Genomic DNA, 27,988 nt, shown 5'->3' with positions numbered 1-27,988 from the left:
ATGATCCTGACCATCTAAACTCAAAAGCATAAAAATATAACAAAAAACAAAACCACCCTGTAATATAAAATAACTCTCAGGTTCCCAAATTTGTACTAACTGGAAGCAGGCTGTGAATGCTGTGGAGTCCCAGGGATGGGCAGCCCAGCAATGCTCACTTCTGATGAGGCCATGGAGGACAACGGACATGGACAAACCCTCCAAAGGTAAAGTCGGGCACCAGGAAGAACAATGGACAAGGAAATTCCTCCAGAGATCAGAATTAAGGTCTAAGCAAGGAATTTCACCCTCACCTTGGCGCAAACAGTCTTTACTCTGTCTACGCAGTGAGAACTCATCATTGCTGTGGACAAGCGATTACTGTGTAGCTCCCATTCCTCCCTTTTCTGAAAGGGATTTTATTGTGGTTGTCCTGATTCTGCCTTCTCATTGTATTCTGAGTGGTGGTTAGTGGAGAGAAGATATTTGTCACAGGTCTCTGGACCACAAGGAGGTATATCCCGACTTGAGAGAGAGAAACGTATATCATCCAGAGAACCTGGACTTTGAGATGGATATGGTGACTGAGAGGGATTTCGAGTGTGTGTGTGTTGTGTGTGTTTGTACGCACACACATTAAGGGTGTAAGTATGGGAAGAAAGTTATGCACTGGTACTTGGTGGTCAGTCTGTCTGCCTCCTGGTTAATGGTAGACCTAGATAGCTAGCTGTCTACCCGATATTCATATAAGCATGGAATTGACACTGGGGTATTATTTCCCAGCATCCCTTGTATCCATATAACCAGCTATCATGGATGGAATATGAGCGGAAATGACATGTGCCATTTCCAGGCTGAGACTTTTAAGAAGCTGATGGGGAATATCCATACTTTGTTCTGTCTTCCATCTGAGAACTCTGAGTTTCTAGGGAAGAGTGGAGCCACAAGATAGCTCCTAAACCCTACGTGAAGGAATGTTGCAACCCACCAATAGAAAACACGCAATTGGACAATTACATGATCAGGAAATAAATATTTATTTGTGTCAACCACCATTGTTTGTTACGGAAACTTGTATTACCATAATGCTAAAGACAATGTCATGTAAAATTCCATGCCACTAAATCAGGCACTTTTTAAGCCCATAAGCGATAGTCCTAACAGAATCATGGGCAGAGATGGCAAATACATAAATATCTATTCCAGTGAGAAGCAAATTTCTGTCCCCTTCATGATAAAAGGATCTAATGTAGTCAGCCCTCCAGGGAAGTGGTAAATTGACACCTCTTGGTCACGGTACCTTATTGAGGGTTCAAGGTCAGTCACTGCTCTGGGAAGCTGGATATTCAGCAGCCGTGGTGGCCAGGTCAGCCTCGGTGAAGCTTATTGCATGTTATGGACTGTCTGTAACCTCGCCTCTGGCACCGTGGTGATGTTCATAACCTCATTGAGCAGATACTGGGGTGACTGGAAAAGAGGCTGACTAACATTCATGGGGTAAAGCACCTTGTACCCTGAGAGCCTCCTGCACTGCGGATACCCGTGGGAGAACATTCTTGTGGAACAAATCTATCTTCACATCCTGGGCCCATTACAATTGGTTCATTTACATACCTCTTTCCCAAAACTCATATGTCTTTCAGTCTTATCCCTTCAAATTTCCTGTTTTCCAAATCATGAGCCCTTGTCTATGAATTGGCTTAATTCAGATGTCAGGTCGTTTCCCCTTCCAGACAAAAGTGCACCATGGCAGGAACCACTGAAAACTTTGCACAGTGGAAGGATTTCTCTCTTATAAGGTCTTTTAGGGCCACCCCTTAAAGAGAGCTGTAAGCAGAGTGATTTTGTGGTTTGGTTTTTTTTGAATTTTGATATTAAAATATAGTTGATTTACAATGTTGTGCCAATTTCTGCTGTACAGCAGAGTGGCTCAGTCTTACATGTGAACTTGTGGTTTTGATGTAAGACCCCCTATAGAACTGAAGGACTAATCTCCCCAATGTACTTACAGGCCAGAACTATTCCTCTCCTTTAACCAACTCATTAGCAGAGAAAGGGTGTGCAGGGGAGATGGGTGGGATCTCGTGGCAGGCTGCTATCTGTCTGCATCTACACAGATGGAAGAGGCAGAGAGAACCCCCATTAAAGCCACACCTATAGTGGGACAGAGTGTCAGACTAGAGAGAAGATGGGATTATAACCTTGCTGGCTCTAATGCTAGTGAAAAGTCACTTGGTTGTTTCACCTTTGAAAATAGCAATAATGACAACAGCGTTTTATCATGGCAGATTGCTTTCATTTTCATCTATATGGCGAGTATTTCAGAGACAGCCTGGCTTATGGAAAGATCTGGGTTCTGGTCCCAGCTCTGCCACTAACTCACTAGTGACTTTGGGAAACTCACATAAGATGGAAGCTACAGAAAATAGTTTTCTTTTAGTTGAAAACTAAAAGAAAACTAAGGAATTTCTAACAGATCTAGCTGAAGATAGGCTGCACTGTCTTGGAAACGATCATCATAATAACCAACATTTATTTATTTATTTATTTTTTTGTCTTTTGTTGTTGTTGTTGTTGCTATTTCTTGGGCCGCTCCCTCGGCATATGGAGGTTCCCAGGCTAGGGGTCGAATCGGAGCTGTAGCCACCGGCCTACGCCAGAGCCACAGCAACGCGGGATCCGAGCCGCGTCTGCAACCTACACCACAGCTCACGGCAACGCGGGATCCTTAACCCACTGAGCAAGGGCAGGGACCGAACCCGCGACCTCATGGTTCCTAGTCGGATTCGTTAACCACTGCGCCACGACGGGAACTCCAATAACCAACATTTATTAAGTAATCATTGGATAGTAGGTATTGTTTGCTTAATTTATTCTTCACAGCAATCCTATGAGTTAGATACTATTATGCCATTTCATAGATGAGAAACAAAGAGCTCAAAGAGGTTATGTCAATAGAAAGCTGGGCTCTGACCCTGGGTCTGGGAAGCCAAGCTGACTAAGCCTCACTGTTAGGGGGCTTTGCCAATGGAAGTGCTCAGGAGAAGCTGGACCACCACTGGCAGGCAGTGGAGAGATCACAGCAGCAATTAGGAGGTTGGGCTGAATGACTGCTCTGCACTGAGGTTCTAGAACCCTTGGTTCCAGGGCTCAGTTTCCTGGAAAATAAGACTTCCATTTGATTGCTACAAGCCTCTCCCTGTCTAAAACTCCTGTGATTCATATGCCAGGGACAGAGAGCAACAGCAACAAAATGTCACCTATACTCTCTGACGTCCTAGGGTTTAGTTAGAAAGACAAGTCATATGCACATGATCCAGCAGGCTATGACCCAGTGCTCCGCTGGGCAGGGAGAGGAAGTCAGCAGGGTGGACAGAAAGTGCTGGAAGGAGTGAACAGGGGGTTTGGAATGGCAGGATCTAAGTGGGTGCCAGGAAAAGGAAGTAGAAACAGTGCATGTTTGAAAAGCCAGAGGCATTCTCCTTGGAAAGCTTAGCTGCCCTCAGAGTAGCCCTCTCCCTGACACCCCGACAGCTCCCACCCCAGCTCTCAGAGGGCACCTTTCATTCTCTAACCGGGTGAAGCACCTATGCTTTCCTGAACTCAGCACCTTCATGCTCCACTGTCTCCCACCCCAGCCTGACACAGGAGACCTAGAAAAATGCCATGTCACCTTTGCTGCCTCCCTCTCCCAGAAAGCCCTTTGGGTTAAGGGCGGCTATAAACATTAAGATAGGGGCCCCAGTGCATGCATGTGTGTGTGTGTGTGTGTGTGTGTGTGGTAATTTTTTTCCCCCCAAATCTTGAGACTCTAAGGGATGGGGAGGAAGGGAGACAAGTGAGTGGCAGTCAAGTCCTTGATTAACTGGGGAGGGGAGAATTATTTTTTTCTACACTTTCACTTTCTTTCCCACTGAAAATCTGAACAAAACTGGGGAGCTGTCATGGTTTGTCAGTGGTACTTGGTTTGGGGGGGTGGGGTTGCGAGAGCAGGGATATCCTGGAAAGAGGAACATGAGGGCATGATAGCAGCAAGCCGCTTGGCTATTTCCCAGGCAGAAGGTCCAGATCCCTTACTTGGGGGGAGGGGAGCTCCTTGGATAAACCACCGTATAATCCCAGTGTCTGGTGGAGTGCGGTCACTCATCCATGCTCAGTGGAAGTTTCCATCAGTGCCATTTCCCCATGCACAAGGAGTACAAGGAGAAGGACATGTCCTTTTGGAAACCAGTTTGTAGATTAAGTGAGGCAGCTGAAGACTATGTGGAATCCAGGGATGTAAAAGAGCACAACTTCAGTTCAACTTGGCAGGCGTTTTTATTATTTATTTTTTAATTTTTATTTTTGCTCTTTAGGACTGCACCCACAGCATAGGGAGGTTCCCAGGCTAGGGGTCGAATCAGAGGTACAGCTGCCAGTCTGTGCCACAGCAACGAAGGATCCAAGCTGAGTCTGCAACCTACACCACAGCTCACGATGCCAGATCCTTAACCCACTGAGTGAGGCCAAGGATCAAACCTGCAACCTTATGGTTTCTAGTCAGATTCATTTCCATGATGGAAACTCCTGATAGATGTTTTTTTGGCATCTCCTGCATGCCCAACATTGTCCTAAATGCTGTGAGGCACAGGGTCTTGAGAGGAAAGATCTATCCAGGCAGATAAGACTGACACACAAGAAACCATGGGAATCCCTATAAGTGCTGGACTTTCCAATACTATCAATGTCAGGATTTGCAACCTACATACTTATATTTGTTCTCAGAGTGAAGTATTGCTACTAACCTTGGTGCTTCAGGCTTGGTCTGAAGACTATGTAATTGGAAGTCAAGTGAAAACAGCTCAATTTCAAATAGGGATCACTGGTTCAGTCCAGATTCCCCAGGGAGCAGAGCCTGAGGCAGAAACTGATGTGTTAACCCTTTATTTGGGTGCATGCTTCTGGGAGCAAGAGTGGGGAACAAGGAGAGGGAGGCAGGGAAGGAGGCAGAGCCAGTAGGAAGATATGTTATCAAACTGGGCACTGCTAAGTGGGATAGATCGCTTAATCCACAGGACGGAGCTCTGAAAAAGCCCCAGTAACCAGGCCCTGGAACCCCCAGGGTTGCAGAGGTAGGGGTGGAGGGAGGGCTTCTGTCTCCCCCTGGCCAGAGGTTTGTCCTGTGTTGCATTGATTATCCCCTGCTTCTGACTGTCCATGTGCCAATGTAGGTGCTGAGCAGAGGGCTCCCAACATCAGATGTGCCTCTGTGACCTGGTCCACACCCCCGGGCAGCTGGAATAAGAGGCAGGGAGGCTGAGAGGATCTGAAGCGATACCTGAAGGGGTCTAATGGACCCATTACCCTCTACTGAAATGAGTTTTGTTGAGTAAATGAACGTGTTCACAGAGACCTGAAACCCCTTCATTCTCTCTGTCTTCTTTCCCCTCCCACCATCCTCACCAGTCACCCCATTCCTCACCAGTCACCGAGTCCCAGTGGTTGAGGCTCTGTGTTCCTTTACTTCATCCCCAGATTAAAAGGGGGTCTCATGGATGGTCAGCTGACATGCTGCTGCCTTTGTCACCCTCAAGAACAGCGCTGGTCACCCCACTGCCTAGATGTCCAAAGAAACTCAATAGCTCCTCACCAGGGACAGAGTGAAGGGCACACTTTCCAGAAGCCTCCTCTACCCTCTCAGCATTCCCTTCTGGGCTCCAAACTGTGTCTTCCTGCTAGAAAGTCTTCTCTCTCTACCTAGTAAAATCTTATTCATCATTCACAGCCAAGCTCCAGTGGCAGCTCCTCTATGAAGCTCTTCCTTGAGTGTTCCCGAGTGTCCCCTCACACCAGGTCCCCTCCTTACTCTGAGAACTGCACCTGCTTTCTCTTGCTGACCTCACTAGTGCCTCCCCATGCTTTGGCATCCTCCTCCTCGCCTACTAGGTCTGAGCATCTGAATGGCAGGCTGCTCCCCCACTGATATCCTTCCATACCGCCCACACAGCACCTGGAGTGGCCCTGACTTGACCTGGAGCAAGCACCACCCTCACCCACCACACTGAAGGTGCAGGAGCTCACGGGCGTGAGTCATGCCTCCCATCCTTCCTCCGATGTGCGGCAGTTTCCAGAGGCACAGTTGGCAGATCATCCGCCGTCACACAGTCAGCATCCCAGACCCTGGGGTGGGTGCCTCCTGCTAATCTTATTCCATTTAAGGGTGGCAGGCAGAGCCCAAACAAAAATATTCCCAGGCATGGGAACCACGGAAATGAAGAGAGACAGCTCCTGGCAGCCACCCCAGGGGAACACCAAATTTAGTCCAAAGGTTGAATATAAATATAATTTAAATTTTTAATTATAAAAGTAACATTAAAATAGTTTTAAAAATAAGGAGAATTAAAGCACAGATCCTCCATACTGACACAACTGCTTTCATTTTTATTTCTTCCTTTCAGGTCTTTGTTCTTATAAATACCTATTTTCTACATGGAAATCATGGTGTACGTATGATTTTGAATCTTGCTTTTTTACTCAAGGATATATGATAAGCATTTAAGTGAAGCACACTGCAGACAGAGAACTAAGTGCTTTTTTGATTTGTTTTTGTTTTTGTTTTTGCTTTTTAGAGCCACACTTGCAGCATGTGGAGGCTCCCAGGCTAGGGGTCTAATCGGAGCTACAGCTGCCGGCCTACACCACAGCCACAGCAACGCAGGATCCGAGCCTCGTCTGCAACCTATACTACAGCTCATGGCAATGCCGGATCCTTGACCCACTGAGCAAGGCCAGGGATCGAACCTGCAACCTCATGGTTCCCACTTGGATTCGATTCCGCTGTACCATGACAGGAACTCCAAGAACTAAGTGTTTGGACGCCGAGTTCTACCACCTAGTAGGGACTAGATGTAGGTTACTGAGTCTATTTCCTTATCTGTAAAATGCGGTCAATGACCTTGTAGGATTTGCTGTAAGGATGAAATAAGTCATGAAATCTCAGCACAGAGCCTAAGAAAGAGTTAGCACTTAACATCTACAAACTTGTTTCATAATTATTACCAAAATATCTGTTTTGGATTTTTTTTTTATTAATCGACTTTTTCATAGCCAATGTCGCCCTGCACAGGTTTTTACATTGGTTTCCAAATGTGAAATTTTATCACAAACACTTGTAAGCTTAAACCCCTCCAAGCTATATTTCAGTTCATTTGAAGAAGAGTACCAGAAAGGCATAAAACAATTCCACACTGCCCCGAATGTCCCCCTGTTGTTGGAACAGCCATTGCTGCCTGTGGGGATTCAGTGATGGCCAGGCTGCCGGGCCCAGGGCAAGGAGCTCGCCTGAACGGGTTCATGCCTGGCTCCCAGTTTCTCTCTGAGGACCCCCTTGTTAGCAAGTTAGTGCCCCATCAGGCAAGGGTAATGGAAAAGTCAGCCAGGTTGAAGGGGCAGAAGGGCCTTAAGCCTTGTGTCCCCAGGGCTGTGTGGCCCATGTGTAGGTGAAGGAGGTAGATGCCAGTGTGGGGTGATTTCAGAGCAATATTAGGTTCCATGCCAAAAATCACCTCCCCGCCCACCGCCAGGCTTGGTGAGGTGGCTGGAAGTCTCACCACTGGTCACTCCTTTGGTCTAAGGCTTTGCAGGCACCAATTAAATCATATATATATATATTTCTGGCAATGACTTTATTCATCAGTCATTGGTGATACTATTTCCAATAACAGGCACCCACCTTGTACTCTGTCCAAGACTCTGTCCTGGTGCTCTGCCTAGTGATCCAGCCCTAGGGTAAGGCTCTGCTTTGCCCATGCCATCTCCCTCCTCTGAGTCTGGAGGTCTAGTTCTGAATCCAGATCCAGTGGAGCCATGTCTCCAGTGATGCCTGCCTGCTAACATCTTACATGATGCCTATAGCCTGGCTACCCTGCGAATGTGCTCCCTCTCCCTCCTCACTCCCCCCTCTCTGTACACTTGATGTTTCACTGTTTTAGCCCCTCTGCTGCCATGGCTCCTCTGGACCACACCCTGCTGGCTCCTTCCCAGCCCTTGGGACACAGTCTTCTGCCTACTGGCCTGGACTCTAGGGAATAGGCCTAGTTAGAAGTCCCCAGTGTGTTACGGGAATTGCTATTGGTAGAAATAATATCTGTCACATCAAATAGGGCTTTTGAGCATGTTAACATGATATTTAGTTGTTTTAGTGAAGACCCTTTACATGTGCCTTTCGCTTCTCTGTCCCTTGAGGCTTTTGCTGAGAGAGGTATGTGTGTTTTGCAACAGTTGGTGCCAGACGGTGTTACTTTAGGTGCCATCTAGGTGCTGCTTGAATTCTGTCTTTCAAAAGTGTTGGCCCATATTGAGGTCAGGGATAGCTGGATTCTGGGGTTTCCTGAAAGGAATTTGGACTTTCCTACCTGGGTTCTTTTCCCACTCCTCAGGGGCCAGCCTCTTCTTAGCTGTCGGATCTCAGCTCAGAGAGGACTTTCTTCCCTGCCCCCTCATATGAAGAAGGCCCCTCCCCACCCCTTTGTTACCCTCACCCCATCTGCTTCTTTCTTGGCACTTATCTCAGGATGTAATTGTTTTGTCCATTTGCTTAGTTAGGGAGTCTTCCTCACTAGGCTGTAAGCTCTGAGAGAAGGGAACCATATCAGTTTTGTAAAATTGTATTCCTAAAGCCTAAGAGAGTGCCGGCTCAAAGCAGGTGCTCAATAAATATTTGTTGCATGCTAGTTTTTCTCTTTTCCAGTTGAAATGACAGTAAAAAACTATAGTCCCTTCATCTCTGGTGACCATCGGGTGATCAATGAGGCTAAACCATTGATCCTATTCTATTTACATATCTCTCATTTGTAAATTCATTTGTCCACCATATGGATGATAAGGTTAATACATAGACTGACTGCAGGGACTTCTGGGATCTACCAAGGATTGGCAAGTGGGCAGCTTATCTTTGGCTCTCCTTTCCAGCCTTGCTGTTTTCTTCATTTCTGCATCATGAAAGCAAGACCCCTGCCATGTGCCTAGTGTCTTTGTTCTTTTGTTTTTTCCTCTGCTTTCAAAATCTGTTATTAAAAAGAAATCTGAAAACTCATTCATACTGTGATTCTTCATAGGAGTGTTATTAGCCTTAACCACTTTAGCCATAGGTCTGAAACACTAATGGTAGAAATTCTGGTCTTACCTGGCACTGGTGGAAGGAAATTAAGGCAAGGGGCCTGTAGAGGCCTACACCTCAAGTGTGTTCATTATGTTACTACTCAGCTTACCTCTTTTGTGGTGAAACTTTAGAGGGAAAGGAAGGGCAATCAGAGTAGATACACGAAGTTGAAATCTCACTCACTATGAAATAAGTAGTCCCTTGTTTTTTGCAGTCTCAGTGTAACATAAATTGTTAAATGTTAATAACTTTGTTTATAACACCATGAAATTCCCTACTTTTTTTTTCTAGGAAAAAAATGGATCTTAGATGCTTTTTTCCAGTTGGACTTTGCAGGCACCTCTGATCTGATCATCTTAACCTTGGACAGATGCCAGGTATACCTTTGGCACTTAATGTTGGTGTCACAAGATGTGTTCTAGGATCAATTTACAAGCCCTTGTTAAAAGAACTTTCCTCCCTGATAAACAAGACCAGTTGGTAATTCAGATAATACTTCCGTTTGGTTTTGCCCAGCCTTTGCTTCTTTCTCGAGGAAATGGCACCCATTGGCTGGCGAAGGTCTGGATGGTTCCTGGACCGTTTGGTGCAAGAATTATTTTTCCTCTTCTAAAGAGGTATGATCCCAACTAAAGAGACCAGTGAGAAGCTGCCTACTATCAGGAAAACTTTCTGGAACTTAGCTTCCATGTATGTAAAATGGGGATGTCCAGACCTATTTCCCAGCATCATCCTTGAAGTTATCACTTCTCTAAAACCTCTTTAAGGCCCAGATCAAGTCTCTTCTAAGATTTTTTTCATATGCATCACTTCCTGGAGTCTTATATTTCCTAGAATTGATAAGCAATGAATTTCTGTTTAATTCTAATTATTTCTTCTATGTGAGTTATTATGACCGTCTTAGGTGGACTGTAAGCTCCACGAGGGGAAGTTCTGGAATCATCCCTCAATATCACAGATTTTCAAATACTATGTATTCAACATAATAACAAAAAAAATGAAGATAATAACAACAGTTACCATTTAATGGCAGGCTGTTATTTCCCAAGCACTCTGCTAAACTCTTCATAAACAGGATCTCATTCAACAGCCTATGAGGTAGATATTACTAGGTTCAATTTACAGATGAGGAAACCCAGCTTCAGAGATTAAGCAGCTGCTGGAAGCCGGCTGTACATCAGCAGCTGGGATTTTTTTAACACTTGCATGTCTGATTCCAAAGCTCTTTGCACCACTGATTGACTGATAGCTGGGTTCCAAGTGCTTCCCTCCCCCAACAAGCCTGTCATCCTTCTCTTGTAGTCACAGCATGAAAGAGACACAAAGGAGAGATAGGTGTAGGGCCAGACTTTATTAAGACAGACGACACATATTTTTTCCTTTTTCTTTCCCGAGAGCCCCATCATCAAGGACTGATCTCATAGAATTTCTAATCCAAGATCATTCATTTCACAAAACAAATACACATCAGGGATGGAAGGAAAGAGAGTCTTTTGGATTTTTAGAGAAAGAGTCTTAATGCCAGTGCCAGACAATAAAAGTGTCCCCCACAAATATCTGGGTTGACCTAAATGCAACCCCCATCAGTTTCCTCCACCCCACTACCCTCATCTTCTCTCCACCCACCAATAATATCCAAGTATGAGCAGAAGGGCCCAGAGATGGGCAGGTGGCACAGAGGCTGAGCTCCCTTCTGGGTCTTCAACCTCCTCTGTCCCACTTTCTCATGCTTCTCTATTTAGGTGGATGACACTGAAAACAGTAAGACTCAGCCCCCTTGCCAGGCATCTGGAGGAAAGGGCAGGAAGACACCCATGTCTCTAGGGTATTCTTCCTTTATTTCAGGACTCTCCTCCCCTTCACCCTCTTAACAGCATACACACACACACACACACACACACACACACACACACACACACACAGAGAGAGAGAGAGAGAGAGAGAGAAAGAGAGAAACACACATGCATCTTAAAAAGTCAACATCTCCCTATTAGTTTCAGCATCCAATTCTGAGCATCCTTTACCTTCATCCAAAATGGCAACCACCCATTATGGATAAACGGAGGAGAGAAGCCAGGACAGCTCCTGGGAAGGCAGGGCTTTTCTTTAGTCCCCTGATTTTTGGCGGCCTCTTTAGGAGCACTGGGGAGACATAGGAATCTCTATGTTCTTAAACAAGGGCCCTGCCAAGAGAGCTGGAGATTCCCTTACTGCTTCCTGCCCCTGCGAAATCCTCCAGGGAAAGAGAGATCTGGGGGCTTCCCTAGTTGTCATCACACCTCCTCTTGGCACTCTCAGTTGGCAGTCAGAAAGGGAGAGGAACAGGAGGGGAAAAGGGTTTTCCAGTATTTTCTCTCCTTTTTTATTTTTATCCTCACAGCAGAACCAATTTTTCCCAAGGGGAATCTGTGAAGCACAATGCCCTCTTTGTTTTTAAGACCTGGGGAAATTCCACTGGCCTCCATGGCTGGTGATCTGGTCAGCATCTGAGAGAGGGTGACGGCTTCTTGGGCATTCTGGTCAATAAGGTGTTTAACGGAGCACTGGCTGGACAAACAGCCAAAGGGGGAGTGGAAGGGATGGTTTCTGTCACTGAGTTGAACTGTAAAAGGCTGCAGGATGACATGTGGTGGCAGGAGTTCCAGTGGAGTCTGTGTGCACAGGGACTCTGTAGGGGAGCTCCTCAACCCTGTGGACTGGTTGTACACTCTGGACGAAGGAAAGGCTGCTCTATCACCAAGGTGAGACATTTACCAGAGGTACATACCAAGGCACTTGTAAAAGGCTGCTGGTCAAGTTCCAAGGACCTCTTTTTAAGCAAGACTTGGTAGGGGGAGGAGCAGCCAAGGGCAGCCCACAGCGACCTCACCACCAACCCAGGATATGGTCCAAGGAGACAACAGGTTCAAGGGCACATCTAAGGCAAGTTCCTTGATTCATGCTCATCATTGGCTGGGAACTTTGAGCTCTTCCTTGAAGGAGGAGGGAAGTCCCTCAAGGAAGCCAGAAGGACCTAGAGAATCCATCTGGTGGCAGCCATACCGTGTGGCTGGTATGTGGAGAGTATCCCATCCCTCTGGCTATCCCTCCCAGGCCCTGTCTGCCATGGTCCCCATCCCATTCACTGAGTAATCTGACAGGCTTCACTGAGCATCCTGGGTAGGGGATGGGGAAAGGACAGCAGCCTGGGCAGGTAGCCGTGTCTCTGACTGCACCCGCAAAGACCTGGTCATACCCTCTGGAATAAATGAGCAATGCCATTGAGCCCCAGGGCCCAAAAGAAGCAGAGCAGTGATGAGAATGAGAGAGATGGGGTCAGAAGGGAGACCTCTCCCCTCTCTGAGCCTCCTTTGTTCCCACGTGGTCCTGGTACCCCCATCCTGGAGGGTCACACCGATAGGTCGTCTGACCTGGCCTTGCTGCTGGCCTTGCTGAGACGGCGCTTGTCACTCTGGTAGCCATGGGGGAGGCGGTGACCTGGGGCACTTTCATTGGGTACCTCGGACTTCTGGGCATAACGGATGTGAATGAAACCCTCTCCTGGAATCTGCTCCTGGCCTCGCACTTGCTCAGTGGCCAGGTTATCTGTGTTCTGCTGGGAGGCCACCTTGTTACTGAATGGACTGAAGAATTTCTCCCCAGGGCCATTCTCCAGGCACTGACTGAAGTCGGGGGGTGGTGTGCAGCTCTGGACCATACCTGCAGAGGGACTGGGAAGCTGGCACTCAGCCAGGCCCTGCTGCGACTTGACAAATCGCTGTCTGATCTTTTTCCAGCCCAGGTGGTAGAGTTCAGCAAGGCTGAGGAAAAGGGACAGTCCGGCCACAGCCAGCATAAAGACAATGAAGACATTCTTCTCCGTGGGCCGGGAGACGTAACAGTTGACAGGATGCGGGCAGGGGCTCCTGCGGCAGACGTGCAGGGTGTCCAGGAAGATCCCGTAGAGGAGGTACTGGCCCACGATGAAGGCCACCTCCATGGTGGTGCGGATCAGGATGCTGAAGACATAGGTGTTGAGCAGCGTGCCCTGCAGGACAATCCTTCCGTTCACTTCTTCCCAGCAGGACAGCTCTGTCTTCTCAGCCACTGGGTACTCGTAAGAGCCAGCGCCCCGAACCTCTTTGGCCCTCTCGGCTTCCCGGAGCTTCCGCTTCTCCTGCACACGCACCGTGTGCATGGCATGGCCCATGTACACCAGAGAGGGTGTGGAGACAAAGATGATCTGCAGCACCCAATAGCGAATGTGGGAGATGGGGAAGGCTTGGTCGTAGCACACGTTCTCGCAACCAGGTTGCATCGTATCACACTGGAAATCAGCCTGCTCATCGCCCCAGGATGACTCGGCAGCCGTGCCCAGCACCAGCATGCGGAATATGAAGAGGACGGTGAGCCAGACCTTGCCGATCACTGTGGAGTGCTTGTGCACCTCCTCCAGGAATTCTCCCAGGAAGCTCCAGTCTCCCATCTTGGCTCAGCAGAAGACAGACACCAAGGTTTCTGCAAATGAGGCAGAGAGAGAGAAACAGAGGTACTTCTGCAAAAGTCTGGAAAGTCCAGTCGTGCTCTGTGATTCCACTGACCCACACCAGTGTATTCTTAAAGAAATTGCAACTGAGAAGTCAGAGTCACCTAAAAAGCTCCCCTCCTCTTCCCCTCCCCCCAGCAAAAGTAAAAGAGAAGACTCAGAGTCACAATAAGGACGCAAGATTAGAACATGATTCCCACATTTGAGCGGATCTAGAAATCAACTGAGATGTGTGTTATAATGTGGATTCTGTGCTATTTACCTCCAGAGATTCTACTTCAGGAGGTCTTGGGTGGCCCCTGGAATCTGGATTTGCAGCAAACAGCCTAGATTATTCTGATATAGGCAATCCAAGGACCACACCAGAGAAACCCTGGAGAAGTGGAAAGAACACAGGACGGGAGTCTGAAAATGTGACTCTGGACATTTACCTCGCTGAGTCTGTTTCCTTGTCTGCAGCGTGGGGCTGAGCATAGCTACCCCCAGAGGATTTTGAGGGTTAAATGAGATGAGCTATGTGATGTGCTGGAAGTCCTAACTCAAAGGTTCCATATGTTTGAATGGCTGTCAGGTGGAGAAAAAAAAAACAAAACAAAACACACAACTTTTTTTTTTTTGGCCATTGGAACCATTTCTAAAAATTAAAGTATAGTTGATTTACAGTGTTGTGCCAATTTCTGCTGTACAGCAAAGTGACCCAATCATATATATGTGTGTGTGTGTGTGTGTGTGTATATATATATACATATATATATATATATTCTTTTTCTCATAATATCTTCCATCATGTTCTATCCCAAGAGATTGGATATAGTTCCCTGTGCTGTACAGTAGGACCTCACTGCTTATCTATTCCAAATGTAATAGTTTGCATATACTAACCCCAGACCCTCAGTCCATCCCATTCCTTCCCATCTTTACCAGGAGGTGGCAAACAAGAACATGTGTGACGAGAACCGTATAAAGGTGTTCCCAGGTGGTGGGCAGCTGGTAGTGCTGATCTACACCTCCTGGCAGTGCAGCCATCTCAGCTGCCCAGCTCAGCTTGTTCTTCTGCTCAAAGACCTCACCCTCACGTCCGGAATAAATGCCCCAAACCTTCAGGTCCCACACAAGGCCTTCCCACATCAGGTCCTTGCCTGCTTCATTAGCCTCACTTCCTGCCTGCCCCCATTAGTTCCCTTTGTCCAGCCATGCCGAGTCCTGGAAAATTCCCAAAGGCCTTCCTCTCAACCACCTCTGACGTGCTCCCTCACCCCTGTGTGAATCCCATTCACTCTTCAGAATGGAACCTATTCCTTGCCTCTGAAGCCCTCCCTGATTCCTCAAGCAGAGCATCTTCAGCTCGGTGGTGGCCCTGGGGACACTCAGTTATCTCCTAGCACTTGCCATCTTGTTTTGTGATCCTCTGCCTGTCTGTGTTCTTCCAGCGGAAGCTCCTTGAGAACAGGAATTGTCTCTCTCTGCACCACTGTCACCTGGCCCAGAGTGGGTGCTTAGTAAATCTCAGTTGAGCAAATGAAGGAAGGGGTAGCAGGCACTATGGCAAACTAGTTCTTATTCCTTGTCTGTGTCCCAGCAGCAGGATGAAAAGTCCAGCTATCACTTTCTCAGCCTTCAATGAGGTTAGTTATGGTCTGTGAGGTGTGGAGAGAGTCTAATGTGGAGAGAGTGCTCTAGAAAACATTTCTCCATTCCCCCGTAAACAGAGGAAGCCTCACTTGAAGTCCTCTTCACCCCCACAACTTTCTGCCCATGGACAGGTTGTGTGAGCCAAGTTGTCTGAAACTGCCCAGAGAGTCTCAGAAATGCCAGCCAGTGCCCTGAGGCTTCTGAATCAATCTCTTGGATCTCCTACCTCCATAATTCTTACTTGATGAGCAGTAAATATCCTTATGACTTAAGTCTTTGATCAATCACTCCTAATCAACAGAACATAGAACGACCAAAAAAAAAAAAGAAAGAAAGAAAAGAAAAGTCCCTTCTTGGAATCAGAAAATCTTAGACTCTTATGGAAACTTCAAAGTTATCAAGTTCAAACCTCGACCTTCACATCTTTGTTGCCCATGTGCCCCTGATTCCTATCTCTTCCAGGTTCCTATCTTTATGAGGAAAGGCAGGGTGGGGCTACCATGTTTCACGGTCAAGGCTTCTTTGGCTTCTCAACTGATACCTTCACAGAGACCAGCCTCCTGGCTCTGTCTTCTCCCAGCCTGCCCTCCCCAACCCCGAGGGTACGCAGAGTCCCTGGAAGTGAAAGAGCTTGTGAGTGAGCAGAAAGGGCCTTATCTGTTCCCCTCTATATCAAAGACCCAGGTCTTGGGGCCTTTCCTCTGGTTTGTGATCAGGTATCTGCCCTTTTCCTCACATGATGATGGGCCCCTCCCTAGCCTCCAAAGGTGGAAAATTGTGGAGCATTTGCCCCAAAGGAAAATGGCTGATTAGATAAGAGTTTGAATGGTCTGTTATCCCTTCTGGGCACGTGCACAGTGTTCAGCACCTTTGGGGTCATCTGCACACATTGGAGACCAGGATGTGGTGAGTGTCAGAGAGAAGAGAGGGAGAGGCAGGGGCAGAAGACAAGCAAAAGAGCGAAAAGAGGAGTTCCCATTGTGGCGCAGCGGAAACTAATCCGACTAGAAAACCATTAGGTTCTGGGTTCAATCCCTGGCTTCGTTCAATGGGTTAAGGATCCAGCATTGCCGTGAGCTGTGGTGTAGGTCACAGATGCAGCTCGGATCTTGTGTTGCTGTGGCTGTGGCGTAGGCCAGTGGCTACAGCTCCGATTCAACCCCTAGCCTGGGAACCTCCATAATGTGGCAGGTTCGGCCCTATAAAAGGAAAAAAAAAAAAAAAAGATCGAAAAGACAAAGGGCACTTGGAAATGGAGAAAAACCCTTAAGATAGTTTGGGGGTTAGCTCAGTGGAGTACAAATCCCTGTGCAGATCTGCTGAACTTGCAGACATTACTAGATCTGTGTCTCAATTTCCTCACCTGCAAAATGACTATACTATTATTTAGCTCATAGAGTGTTATAAGGTGATGCATAAAAAGCACTTAGCACAGTGCTCAAAATACAAGAGCTGAATAAAAGGCAGCCATCAATAGCAAGGAAAGTGGTGGAGAAGGACAAGAATAGGGGGAGAGAGAAGGAGAAAGTGGAAGGCAGAGAGACATGCATTACAAAGGAGAAGCAGATGGAAGAGCAGAACAGGAGAAAGCCAGAGGGAAAGAGAAATGGAAATGGAAGGGAGAAAGAAGGAAAAGGAAGAAAAGAAAAGAAAAGGAAAGAAAAGAGAGAAAAAGAAAAGAAAGAAAGAGAAAGAAAGGGAGAAATGTCATATTCTTCCAGGATTCGAAGCAAGTTTTCCAACTCTCCTCAATCCCTGAAGACTTTTCCCTGGATCTTCTTTCTCAGTCACTCATTCCTTACAAGTCCCCAAGGAAGGATAAAAATAGTTCCAGGCAAAGAATGTGACGCTTTGGTCTGGTCTGCCAAGAGAATGCCAAGAGGCTAGACTGCTGACTCCCTCACTTGTGATCCAAGAGTCCCATACGGAAGAAGCAAAGCACAGGTACAAGAAAGAAACATCAAAGAATATCAGCAAGACAGTCCTAGAAAGGATGCCTCGTTGAGAGGAAGTAAGAGAAAGTAGCTGAGGCAGACCCCATGGGCCCTGGTGGCAGCAAATTGGGTGAAAGACCTCTCATTTGTGACTTCCTGGATGACTCAGACAAAGTCAGAGAAACTTAAAATTGATACCCTATACCAGCTGCTCAGCTTAGAAAGGTCCCTGGCTGAAGTGAGTTTCCCAGCTACTCTGGGTCCCTTTGGGACCCCCACAACCTCAGCCAAAGAAACACATAGATTAGATACTCACTGAGTTTTCTGGGCATATAGCATACTAAACGCACTGTAGATTATTATCCATTTCTTGGCAGTAAGTGTGTTGGGAGAGGCCAAATAAGCTGTCCATGCCATGAATAAATTCTATCAAACACAATGATAACGTACGCCACTGCTTCATCTGTGATCATCACTGGCTTCCTACTGCTTATAAAGTCCAAATGATTTAACTCAAACTTGAGACTCTCCACAGCACAGCCTCATTCTCTCTGTTTCCTCTGTTCCCCTCACATACTCAATACTTAAGCTAGACAACTCCCCACACACGTATTCATGGCCCACAGTTTCTCACCTCCCTGTCTCGGCTCCTCATGTTCCCTCTGCCCACAATGTCCTTCCCTTTCATTCATTCATTTTATAAGTTTCTTGAGTGGTTACCAGTTACCAGGCATCATGCAGTGATGATGACACTGAAGATACAACAATTAAAAAGACAATCAAGGAATCCCTGCCTTTACTGTACTTAGCTGCCTTTATTTCCCTTAATTAAGAAGAGAAATCAAACACATAATTGCAACAAAGCACGATATGTGTATTAACATCAGGGAAATACAGGGGCCCATGGGAACTGAACCTGACTCTGGTTCAGGGTTGGGCCTGGGCCCTCCACAGATCCCTGGGTAATTGAATTTTACAGCCCTTTGCAACTGATACAGTTTCTCAAGTCCCCAAGGCAAAAAGCAATGGTCCCTAGAACTTGGACAAGGACATCCCAACTCTGAACACTCTTTACTCCAAGACCTTCAGTGTCCTCTCTTTCTTTCCTTTTTTTTTTTTTTTTTGAGGGGGTGATACAGAATTTGTCAAATTAGATTTTTTTCTATTCACAAGTGAGATCGCATCTACATACCGTTTTGCTAGTCTATGTAGGTACATCATTTCTAACAAGTTTAGACTTAGGACAAATGGGCTCAATCATACAAAAACATACGCAGGCTGTTTTAAAACAGTAGTGCATACATTATACTCCTATTAATCCAGGTTTGATTAAAAAAAAACCCACTGGTTTCAAAGATCCCTCTGATTTTGAAGATAAACTAAGATATGGTATGATTCTGAAATTTTTAGCCATTTTATGTAGTTGCCATCTTACTGGGTCCATGTCCTCTTTCAAGGTATCCTATCCTGGGACAAGGCAAACATTTTGAAGTCACCAGGGCACTTGTTTGGTCATAGTAACAGGGCACCTTTATAAGAGGGGAAGGGCCAAAGGAAGGTTTGTGGACACTGTGAGCGTAAATCATTGTATTCCTTTACTTCATGTATTGTATGGCTGTAAATAAAGTCCAGAGACCTGTGTTCCCAATTCATTGCTCCTCCTCATGTTGGCACTGTTGCCTCCCTGTGCAGCCAAAGTTTTTAAAGAAAATCAATTTAGAGCAACCCAAATGAACACAAACTCATAGCTAGGACCTCTTCCTCTGACTCCACAGATCTAGGTGAAAATGGAAACATCTTCTCAAGTTGATCTCAGCCCTCTTTGATGTCCCCTGAACTCTGAGGACTCGAAATTACCATCCAGCAGGTAGGATACATTTCCACACTGGGTTCTATGCCGCCTTAACCCTTGTTCTCCAAAAGCGTCTTATCTCTCAGCCCAACCACAGGGTTGTTTTTGTTTGTTTGTTTGTTTGTTTTTGAGTCCCTACTGTGTGTCTACCAGCATTCTGGGTACTGAAAATAATATCTAAGAGGTACCAGACTGGGTGTATACTAGGCACTCAATATCTGTTGCATTCATAAAATCAGGCATGATTCTTGCCCTCAAGATTTAATAGCTTTTTCCCTCAGATGGGAGTATACTTCTCAAAGTCAGAAGTCTGTCTTCTACTTTGTATTCTTCTTGCATTAGGTTTTCTCATTAGGTGCATAATCAGTGCTTTCTTAATGATTGAAAAAAAAAAAGTTTGGTCTAGCAGTAAAGTTGCACTGCTCTGACACAGCCCCCAAATGGGGTGGGGGAAATAAGTTACTGCACACTTGGAAATTGCCCTGCTCCTTGAAGCCTTTTAGCAATGGCTTCAGCATGAGCTAGGCAGGCTGCAGGTGACAGGTGCCACCCAGCACACAGCTAAAACTACACCCTTGTCTTTCTTGCTCAAGAAGATGTGTTGCAAGTGAGCAAGGAGGTACCAGGGAATGCCTTGAAAATTCTCTTCCTGCTATTGATTCTAGTTCTGGCCTCTGGAACCGTATATGACAGCCCTCTAATATAGCATTTGACAGCAATTTCTGTGTCCCCCCCTGCCCCCCGGAGTCAGCAGTTGGGCCTGGGGCTGAACTGTAAAGCCACTGGGGTTTCACATACATAATGAGAATTATTCACCCTACCAACGCTGTATTATCTCTCGAACTCAACTCTGAGCTCCTTGAAGACAAGCCTCTCCTCTTTTCATCATTGGATCCTCTTCCAGAAACCCCCCACCCTCTCTTTGCCCTTAGTGCTGATTCTTGTGTCCTCCAACGGATGGGTTGATTTCTGCACTTTTTTAGAAACAACAATAATGGACAAATAACAACATTCAGAACAGAAACAGACCCACAGACTTTGAAAAACTTATGGTTACCAAAGGGGACAGGTGGTGGGGAATGGATGGGCTGGAGGTTGGGGATTGGCATATGCACACTGAGGTAGGTGGAATGATTGGCCAACAGGGACCTGTTGTATAGCACAGAGAACTCTACCCAATATTCTGTGATAATCCATGTGGGAAAAGAATCTGAAAGAGAATGGATGTGTGTACATGTATAACTGAATCACTTTGTTATACAGCAGAATTTATCACAATCTTGTAACTCAACTATACTTGAATGAAAATGAAAAACAAATTCAGGTCACTCAAAACACCTAGTACCAGTAGAGTCACCTCCCTGGGAAGCTGACCTAGGGGCACCTGCACAATGACTATGGTGGTGCAAACACAAGGGAGACAAAAGGCACAGAGCCTTCCTCCTGCCCACGAGAGAGCCCTCTGCTTGGCCGGGCGTGACTGAATGTGTCTAGAGCAGAGACTTGATCACCACGGGCTATTCCTTCTCTCCCCCCTCCCCATAAGTCACTGGGGAGCTCACCCAAAGTTGACAAAATTAGATTTTAAGACCACGCTGTAGAGTCTGAGTCTAATTCTGGACAGTGACACATGTTCTGGATAGTATCTAACAGATCTCTGGTTCTCAATAAAGATTGTTATTCATAGTAATAATAACAATCCCCTGGGCCCGGGCTCTAATTCTGTTCACCGTGCAGTGGAATGTGGCGAGGTCAGGGTCGCCTCGCTTCCCAGTGGAGAGAATTCGGTTGTAAAAGGAGCCACAGAGCTTTACTTAAACGATGTCTTAGACACAGTCCTAGGTCAGTGCCGCTCGGCTCAGAACATGACCGTGAGCCCCAGTGCTACGCCAGACATCCAAGGTGGCTTTATCAAGTGAAGCACCAACCAGAATCATCACCTCGAACTCTTTCGTAGCTTATTCATTAACGTACATTCTTCTAATGTTCCCTCACCCCAATAGTTTCTCCCTAAAATGGATGTATAGGGAGAGTTATGTGAAAGAGTGGTCTTGATCCTCTCAGCCACCCCATTAATCGCTATTTCTCTTGGAGAGTCTCAGCTTCAAATTTTCTGCTTTACCCAGAGTTACACAAAAAGAGATTTTGAAGCTAGGTGATAATAATAAGAAAATTGAGCACGTATGGAGACCTATGTGCCAGGCACTCTGCGAGTTTCTTGATATGTATTTTCTGATTTGATTCTCACAACAACCTAAGGAAGCAGGGACTGGCCCTATCCACTTCTTACAGGGCTTGGAGAGGGTGACTGGCTGGTAAGCATGAAGTTGGCATCAAACTTTGCTCTTGTGTTTTTTGACAGCGATGCCCCTGCCTTAAGAACTATGCTAGGGAGTCCCCGTCATGGCTCAGTGGAAATGAATCTATCATCCATGAAGATGCAGGTTCGATCCCTGGCCTCACTCAGTGGGTTAAGGATCCGGCTGCCTTGACCTGTGGTGTAGGTCTCAGATGTGGCTTGGATCCCGAGTTGCTGTGGCTGTGGTATATATAGGCTGGCAGCTGCAGCTCCTATTCAACCCCTAGCCTGGAAACTTCCATATGCCGTGGGTGTGGCCCTGAAAAAAAAAAAAAAAAAAAGAACTATGCTAGAAAGTTCCCTTCTTTGAAAATCCTTACTCGTCAAAGACTGGCCTCAGAACTGCCACGGAGATGTTTGTGAGATAACTGTTCGTGTAGGGAGTTGGTTTGTGAGTAGTTGGGGGTAATTCTGACATGCAGAATTGTCATTCTTTTCCTGATTCAGGTTTGGGGTAGCTACTTCAGCTACCACATGGATGTATGATGTGGTGGCAGCTATTGAGTTGGAAGTGTGGGCAACTTTCCCAGAGTTAGAGGTCCAGGTGGGGACCTGCACCCCTGAACCTGGATCACTTACAGAGGGAGAGGGAGCTAGACATGAGAGAAAGAAAGACAGATGGAGGAGATTAAGTATCACTTTAGTTTTCCTCCTACTCTAGCCAAGGGCAGATCATTAACTCCTCTTTAAATCTAATTGTTTTATTCTGGCAAGGACCAAGTGGTTCATTCAGAGATCCTGTTGGCCGACAGTTATTTCAAAGCCAAGGAAGTGGAAGGGAGCAGGCAAAGTAGAGAAAGAGAATTATGCTAGGATAAGGAATTTTCTTCTTCAACTGTTAGAAGACATATTTACAAGGAGTGGCTAGGAGGGGGTGGCAAATGGAGGTATTCAATTACAATGAAATATTGGGAGGTCTTCATCAATTACCCAGAGGGTTGCTTAATACCAATGCAGTTATTAATGAAAATTATGTTTATGAAGTGCTTTGTTATTTCTAACATCTTATCATCAATTCATAGTATAGTAGAGCTAAAAGGAATCTAGGGATCAGTCAAACTCAACCTCTTATTTCTATACAAGGTGAAGACTGGGGTCCAGAGAAGTTAATAATAGTAATAACAGATGTCACCAAGTTGAGTGTTTTCCATGTGCGAAGCATTTTACAGTTATATTTTCTAACCTTTACGTGATGTTAACAATACTTTCTAACCCTTATGTTAACCCTGCTAGGAAACTAGTACTGTCCCATTTGGCAGCTGCGAAAACTGAGACTCAGAGGTATAGTAACTTGTACAAGGTCACACAAGTAGCAAATGCTGTGGAAGGTCTGCCTTATCAGGCTGGTCTGCCTGACTCCAAAACCTCCTTATGCCCTGTGTCTCTGGGAGGGAAAGAAAAGCCAAGAGGCCCTAAGATGGGCAGGACTGACAGCTGGTGACAAACCTATGACCAGAGCTCCAGTGTTTTAGCTCCCCAAGCAGGGCTTTTCCCACTACCCCTTGAGGGGCCCACGGTTTTCCCTTTCAGCCTCGGGCTCCTTGGCTGGGCATCCTTTGCATATGCTGTTCCTAGAATTACTGATCACATGGAGGCCCTCAACCCTCAGTGGTCAGGATTCCCAGACTCTTCAGCATCTGCCACCATTTAGCCAGAACTCACATATAGAAAGTTATCTCCTTTTTTAGCCATTAAGTGCTCTTGGCAGGGGCTGTGTCTGCTGCTGAGTTCTTGGCTGGCCCAAGAGCAGGCTCTGGGGTTTCACTGATATCAAATCGTAACAAGAACATCGGGAATAGAGTTAGGTGATGGGACTCGCATTTTCTAGGAATAGTGGAATCTGAGCCCTGTCTCCATCACTCTCTAGTTGTGTGACCTTAGGCAAGTCACGGAACCCCTTAGTTTCCTCCTCATCTGAAAAAAAGGGAATATTTACTCATGGGGATTAAACAATGTGTGAATAGGTGGAAATGTCTAGAATGGTATCTGGCAGATAGTAGACACTCAATAATGTTAGTTCCTTGTTTTCTTTTCTGCCACTTCCAGTAAAAGCTTCTCTCAAACATGGCCCAACTAGTCAACCAGATGCAGCATTTGACGGTTAGAGGGACCAGCACCTCCCCTGCCACAGGGTGACCATCAGAGGTAGGGCAAACCTAGGCAATGGGAAGGATATTAATTTCACTGTAAATCAGTTATTTCACTAGCATGAAGAAGAGAGGCAGGGGTGGAGGGGAAGGGAGGAGTAGGGTCCCACTCCACCCAGGCCCCTCTTGTTCTCATAACTGGTCCAGCCTGCCTCCAAACTTCCCTTTAACTCAAGCTTTGGGGCCTGGAGAGGGACTCCACCTGAGTCCATATTATAAAATAGGGGCTTCGTGTAATTCCTTCCTTCTGAGGAGCTGCAGCACTTTGGCATCTGACCACCAATCCAAAGGCACGTCCACAGGGGTACATATGAAGCTGGCTCACTTCCGCTGGGAAGAGAAATAGGAGGTTGTCTACTCTGATCTGAGGGGAAGAGGCACCCTTACGCCTAACCCCACCTGCCCACTCCTGAAGTTCTGAGTCATGAAGAGGCCAGCTTGGATTCACATCCTGGAAGTCCTCTGTGAAGACTCAGAAGAGAGGCTCTTTCTGGTCCCAGCTATTTCTTTGTGACTCTAGACCAGACATGCCCCCTCCTGAGCATCAGCTCACTCACACATAAAACAAAGTGGGGGAGCTGGAGGCTTGCTGAGGCCCTTCCAGCTCTAAGAACATCTGGGGGAGTTTGTGACTTGTCTACTTGTGATAATTTGGCAAATTAGTGGCAAAGCCAAGAGGCAAATCCAGATTTTCAGACTCACAATTTAGAGGTTAGCAAAACGAGTCCCAGAAAGAAAAAAAATCTGTGGTCATATAAACCAAGTAATACCTTCTCAGAATTTCATGTCTCTGTGGAAAGGCCTTTGCCTCAAATGAGACTCAATTCAAAGACCCTTGGGCTGAGGACCAGGTGACCTGGATTCTACCTTTTGTCCTAGTGCTCATTGACCATATACCATGTGATAGCCATTTAAAATATATTATTTGATTTTCGTAAAGGCTTACAAGGAAAATATTTATTAACCTCTTTGGCAGATGAAGAAACTGAGGATCAGAGACATTAGATAATTTCCTCAAGCTTTCCAGAGCTGAAATTCTAGCCAAAATGTGATTGCGAATGCCCAGGCTCTTCCTTCTGCCCTTCCCGAATTAAATAAACTCTAAGATCCCTTTGTGTTATTTCAGTTCCTCTGATTCTGAGACCTCCTGATTCTCTTCCCTTATGAAGGTGCACAGATGATTGAGGGCTGAGTTTTTCTAGCCCACGACTTGCTAGTATGTCAGAAACAAATGCTTCAGAAAGCTGTCATTCGACAGGAGCCAGCAGCTTCTGACTGTAGAAAGGAAGTCAGCTTCTTTCCTAGGAGACCTGATGCTTTCCTGGAAAAGTCACTTACCCGAAGGGTTAATTAATACCAATGCCCTTCAGCAGTTCAAGCCTAGAGCCCAAAGTGGGGCCAGTTCATTCAGCGAGTTGCTGGTATCCCTAGTGGGGTGAGATCTTTCCTGGGACAAAGGGCCGAACCTGGAACTTGGGCCTCCCTGGCCCTGAGGACTGCAGGGCTTCTGTCCTCACTGGTCCACGCAGATGGGCTCCCTGTCCTGTTTTAACTGGCTGGGCCCAGAAGTGGGATCAGCCAGTACCCAAGAAGCCAGGCTGCCCTGTGCTGCCCCTGCTGGCTACAAGAGCTCAGAGCCCACCACTGCATGGGCCCCCCACCAGCCAGCAGAGACGGGGAGGAGTAGGTGGGCAGGTGGTGTCACTGCCAGAAAACAGGACTGTAGAGATGCTTACATGCAAGAAGCAGGGAGCTTTGGGGGAAAAGTGGGAGCTCAGAAAACACAGTCAAGGATAGGAGGTAGAAGAGCCCTAGGTGTGAGTAAGCAGAACAGGATACTCCCAATTGAATGGGCCCTGACACACTCATTTCCAAGAGGTCACCTCCCCTTTCCAGGCCTGTTTTCCTTATTTGTCAGAGTGATTGACTGGCACTCTAAGAGACCTTTTCCAGTTCTGATGACCTAGGACCTTAGGCCACTACCTAGAGGGGGACAGGAGTGAGGCAGCTAGGAGGCAAGAACAATAACCAGTTTCAACAGCCCAGCCAGGACACCTCTGGGGTTCCGAGGCAGTGGCCAAGCAGGACAATGCGGTTGTGTGCCTACCGTGGCTCCCTGAACATTGTGAGCCTGGAAGAGGAGATGCCCAGAAGGTGCTGGCTTGGAAGCCAAGGAGCACACGTCCCAGTATTGCCTGGCCTGCATGCCAGGGTTGCTGGGACTGCTCCTTGGCAGCTGCTGAGTGAGGAACAGATTTGGAGGGACAGGAAAGGGAGTAGGCTCCAAACAGCAGCACCGCCCAGAAACCTGGCCGGAGGGTGGGGAGCTCAGAACTGCCCCTGGAGAGCCCAGTCAGGGTCTGGGCTGGGCTATGACTCCAGAGTCAGAGGGTGGAAGAGATGGAGGCCACGTGGCCTGATGATGTGAAAGGCTGGGATGCTTCTAAATAAATACCAGATTCTGTCCCCTGCTGTGAGCCCACCACCCCAGGCAGAGGGGGTGGCCTTGGTCTCATCTGTGTTCAGTATTGCTGGATGTCCCCCAGGTCTCCTGACTCCCTGCCCAGTGCTCCTCGCATGGTCCTCCCTTCTCTTGGGCCAGTCAGACTCAGTGTGTCAGAGCTGCGGTCAGGAAACAGCCCCGTGAGATGCCGAGTCAGAACCAGGAACCCCTCCATTATGACGGGGTGCAAGAGGAGGGATACAGGAAAAACTGAACAAAGTTACCGTAAGGATGTAAAATCCTGTGACAGGCTTTTCTGTTTTAATGGTACTGAGGTGTGTTGGAGCGTAAGGAATCTCAGCCTTGGTCAGTGTTACTGCTGAATGGAACCGGATAATCCTGCTACTGCAAACCTTGTGTTTCATGGATGAAGAAACTGAGCCCCAGAAGAGCGAGTTATCTGGCCCAAGGTCACACATCCCCTCCAGGGACCAGAACCCAGGTCTCTTGGCCCCTGCGTCCAGGTCCCTTCCCCACATGCTCAGAAGAGAGATCAAGGGCCTGACAGAACCCTTCCTGCCCTCCACCCAGGAGGAAAGGAGACCTTCCGAGGGCGCTTCTCCCAGCTTCCTCTCGGGGTCTCACTAGCCTCTTTCCTCCAACAGCAAGTGGCCGGATTGCTCACAGTGTACCACTGGGACACGCTCCTCTGTAGGAAACTAAGCAGGGAATATTTTTAAACCATCCGACATGCCTTAGGGAGAAAAAAAATCAAAACACTCTCCTAGATGCTGTGGAAAGCATTTCCAAAAAGATTTCAAGCCTAGAGAAAGTATCATAAAACAGTGATGGTTTGGGTTTTTAAAGGGCCAATTCCAATCGTAAGCAAAGTGCCTGGAAATGGACTGGGATCCTGCTTGTGAGAAGCCGCTGGGGCACAGCGGCTCTTGCAAGAGGTTAGAGGGACTGCGCGGGCCCTCTACTCACAGTTCTACAGCTCCTTCTGGATCAAGTGAGTGATTTATCCGCTGCTTCCTAAGCCATCCTCCTTACTATACCCAGAGCTTCCCATCACAGGGGCCGCTGGGGCGGCAGGGGGGCGGTGGGGGGGGGGTGCCGGCAGATACGCCTGCAGGTGCAGAGAAAGGGCTTTGTGTTGTTACCCAGCCTGCAATTCAAGGCTCTCTCTTTCCCACTAAAACTGGTAGTTTTAGCTCTTACAATTCAAGTTTGCCCTTACCTTCTTCTTTTCCTCCTGTCTGGAATTTCCGTTGGCTTCTTGGTTCTCTGGCCGCCTCTTCTCTGGCTGCCCACTCTCCCCTGCTCTTGAGCCTGTCAGTCGTTCCTCTCCCACCCTCTTTTTAATCGCTATCTGTCACCCTCCCTCCGCCCACTTCTTCCTACTCTCTCTCTCTCCTCCCCCTTCCCCCTCGGGATCCCTCCCTCCCCGCTCTCTCTTGTGCGCTTACAGCCTTTGCTCCTTTAAAAGTTTGTTTTCACCCCTCTACCTTCAGCCTCTCCTCACTGGGTTCTCCCCAGGAGACTGAGCTCTCCTCCTCCCCCGCCTCCCTCCCCATCATTGTCGCCACAGTCCTCACGCTGGCCCCCTCTCCGCGGGCAGGCTGGTGGTGCACCGCCTCCCTGGTCTTTGCCTGCCCACTCTCCACTGAGCCTCCTCAGCCCACAGTGTTCCTGAGGCATCAGCGGGAAAACTGGCACTACCTGAAGTCCCATTTCCCCATCCTTTTCCTGTTGTCAGAAAAAAAAGTGTGCTCATTCGTGATCTTTTGAGGACTTCTGTGCCCACATCAGTGAGCTGGGCACCAGGTAGCCCAGAAAACGTGGTCTCACATCACAAGCAGCTGCACCCAGAATAGACACCAGAGGTAACCTGAAAGCCCCAAAGGACGGGGAGAGGGCTCCCCACTGCCCAGGACAGATAGATAATATAGATATGGAGATATGGATATGGCTATGG

At 47.2% G+C, this 27,988-nt stretch overlaps 1 protein-coding gene across 3 annotated transcripts; it reads right to left on the bottom strand.

Annotated features, from left to right (window-relative positions):
• On the bottom strand, nucleotides 10,451–27,610 carry GJA5 (gap junction protein alpha 5). Of its 3 annotated transcripts, none has more exons than XM_005653068.3 (3): nucleotides 27,251–27,610; nucleotides 14,075–14,207; nucleotides 10,451–13,615 (listed from the first exon to the last, which is right to left on the bottom strand). In XM_005653068.3, the coding sequence occupies exon 3, from the start codon at nucleotides 13,581–13,583 to the stop codon at nucleotides 12,507–12,509; it is 1,077 nt and encodes a 358-aa protein (XP_005653125.1). In that variant the 5' UTR covers nucleotides 13,584–13,615; nucleotides 14,075–14,207; nucleotides 27,251–27,610; the 3' UTR covers nucleotides 10,451–12,506. The 3 variants fall into 3 exon arrangements, with proteins under 3 accessions (XP_005653125.1, XP_013848771.1, XP_001928335.1); XM_013993317.2 differs by lacking the exon at nucleotides 14,075–14,207 and adding an exon at nucleotides 13,906–14,016; XM_001928300.5 differs by lacking the exon at nucleotides 14,075–14,207 and having other exon boundaries at nucleotides 27,251–27,601.

The sequence above is a fragment of the Sus scrofa genome, chromosome 4, assembly GCF_000003025.6.
Source record: "Sus scrofa isolate TJ Tabasco breed Duroc chromosome 4, Sscrofa11.1, whole genome shotgun sequence".
In the NCBI taxonomy this organism is placed as follows: Eukaryota; Metazoa; Chordata; class Mammalia; order Artiodactyla; family Suidae; genus Sus; species Sus scrofa.
The sequence above is the reverse complement of the archived record's forward strand: the minus strand, read 5'-3'. Positions and strand labels throughout refer to the sequence as shown.

Bases quoted from the DNA above. Each gene is read 5' to 3' on its own strand.
- GJA5 (XM_005653068.3), bottom strand. From the start codon at position 13,583: ATGGGAGACTGGAGCTTCCTGGGAGAATTCCTGGAGGAGGTGCACAAG.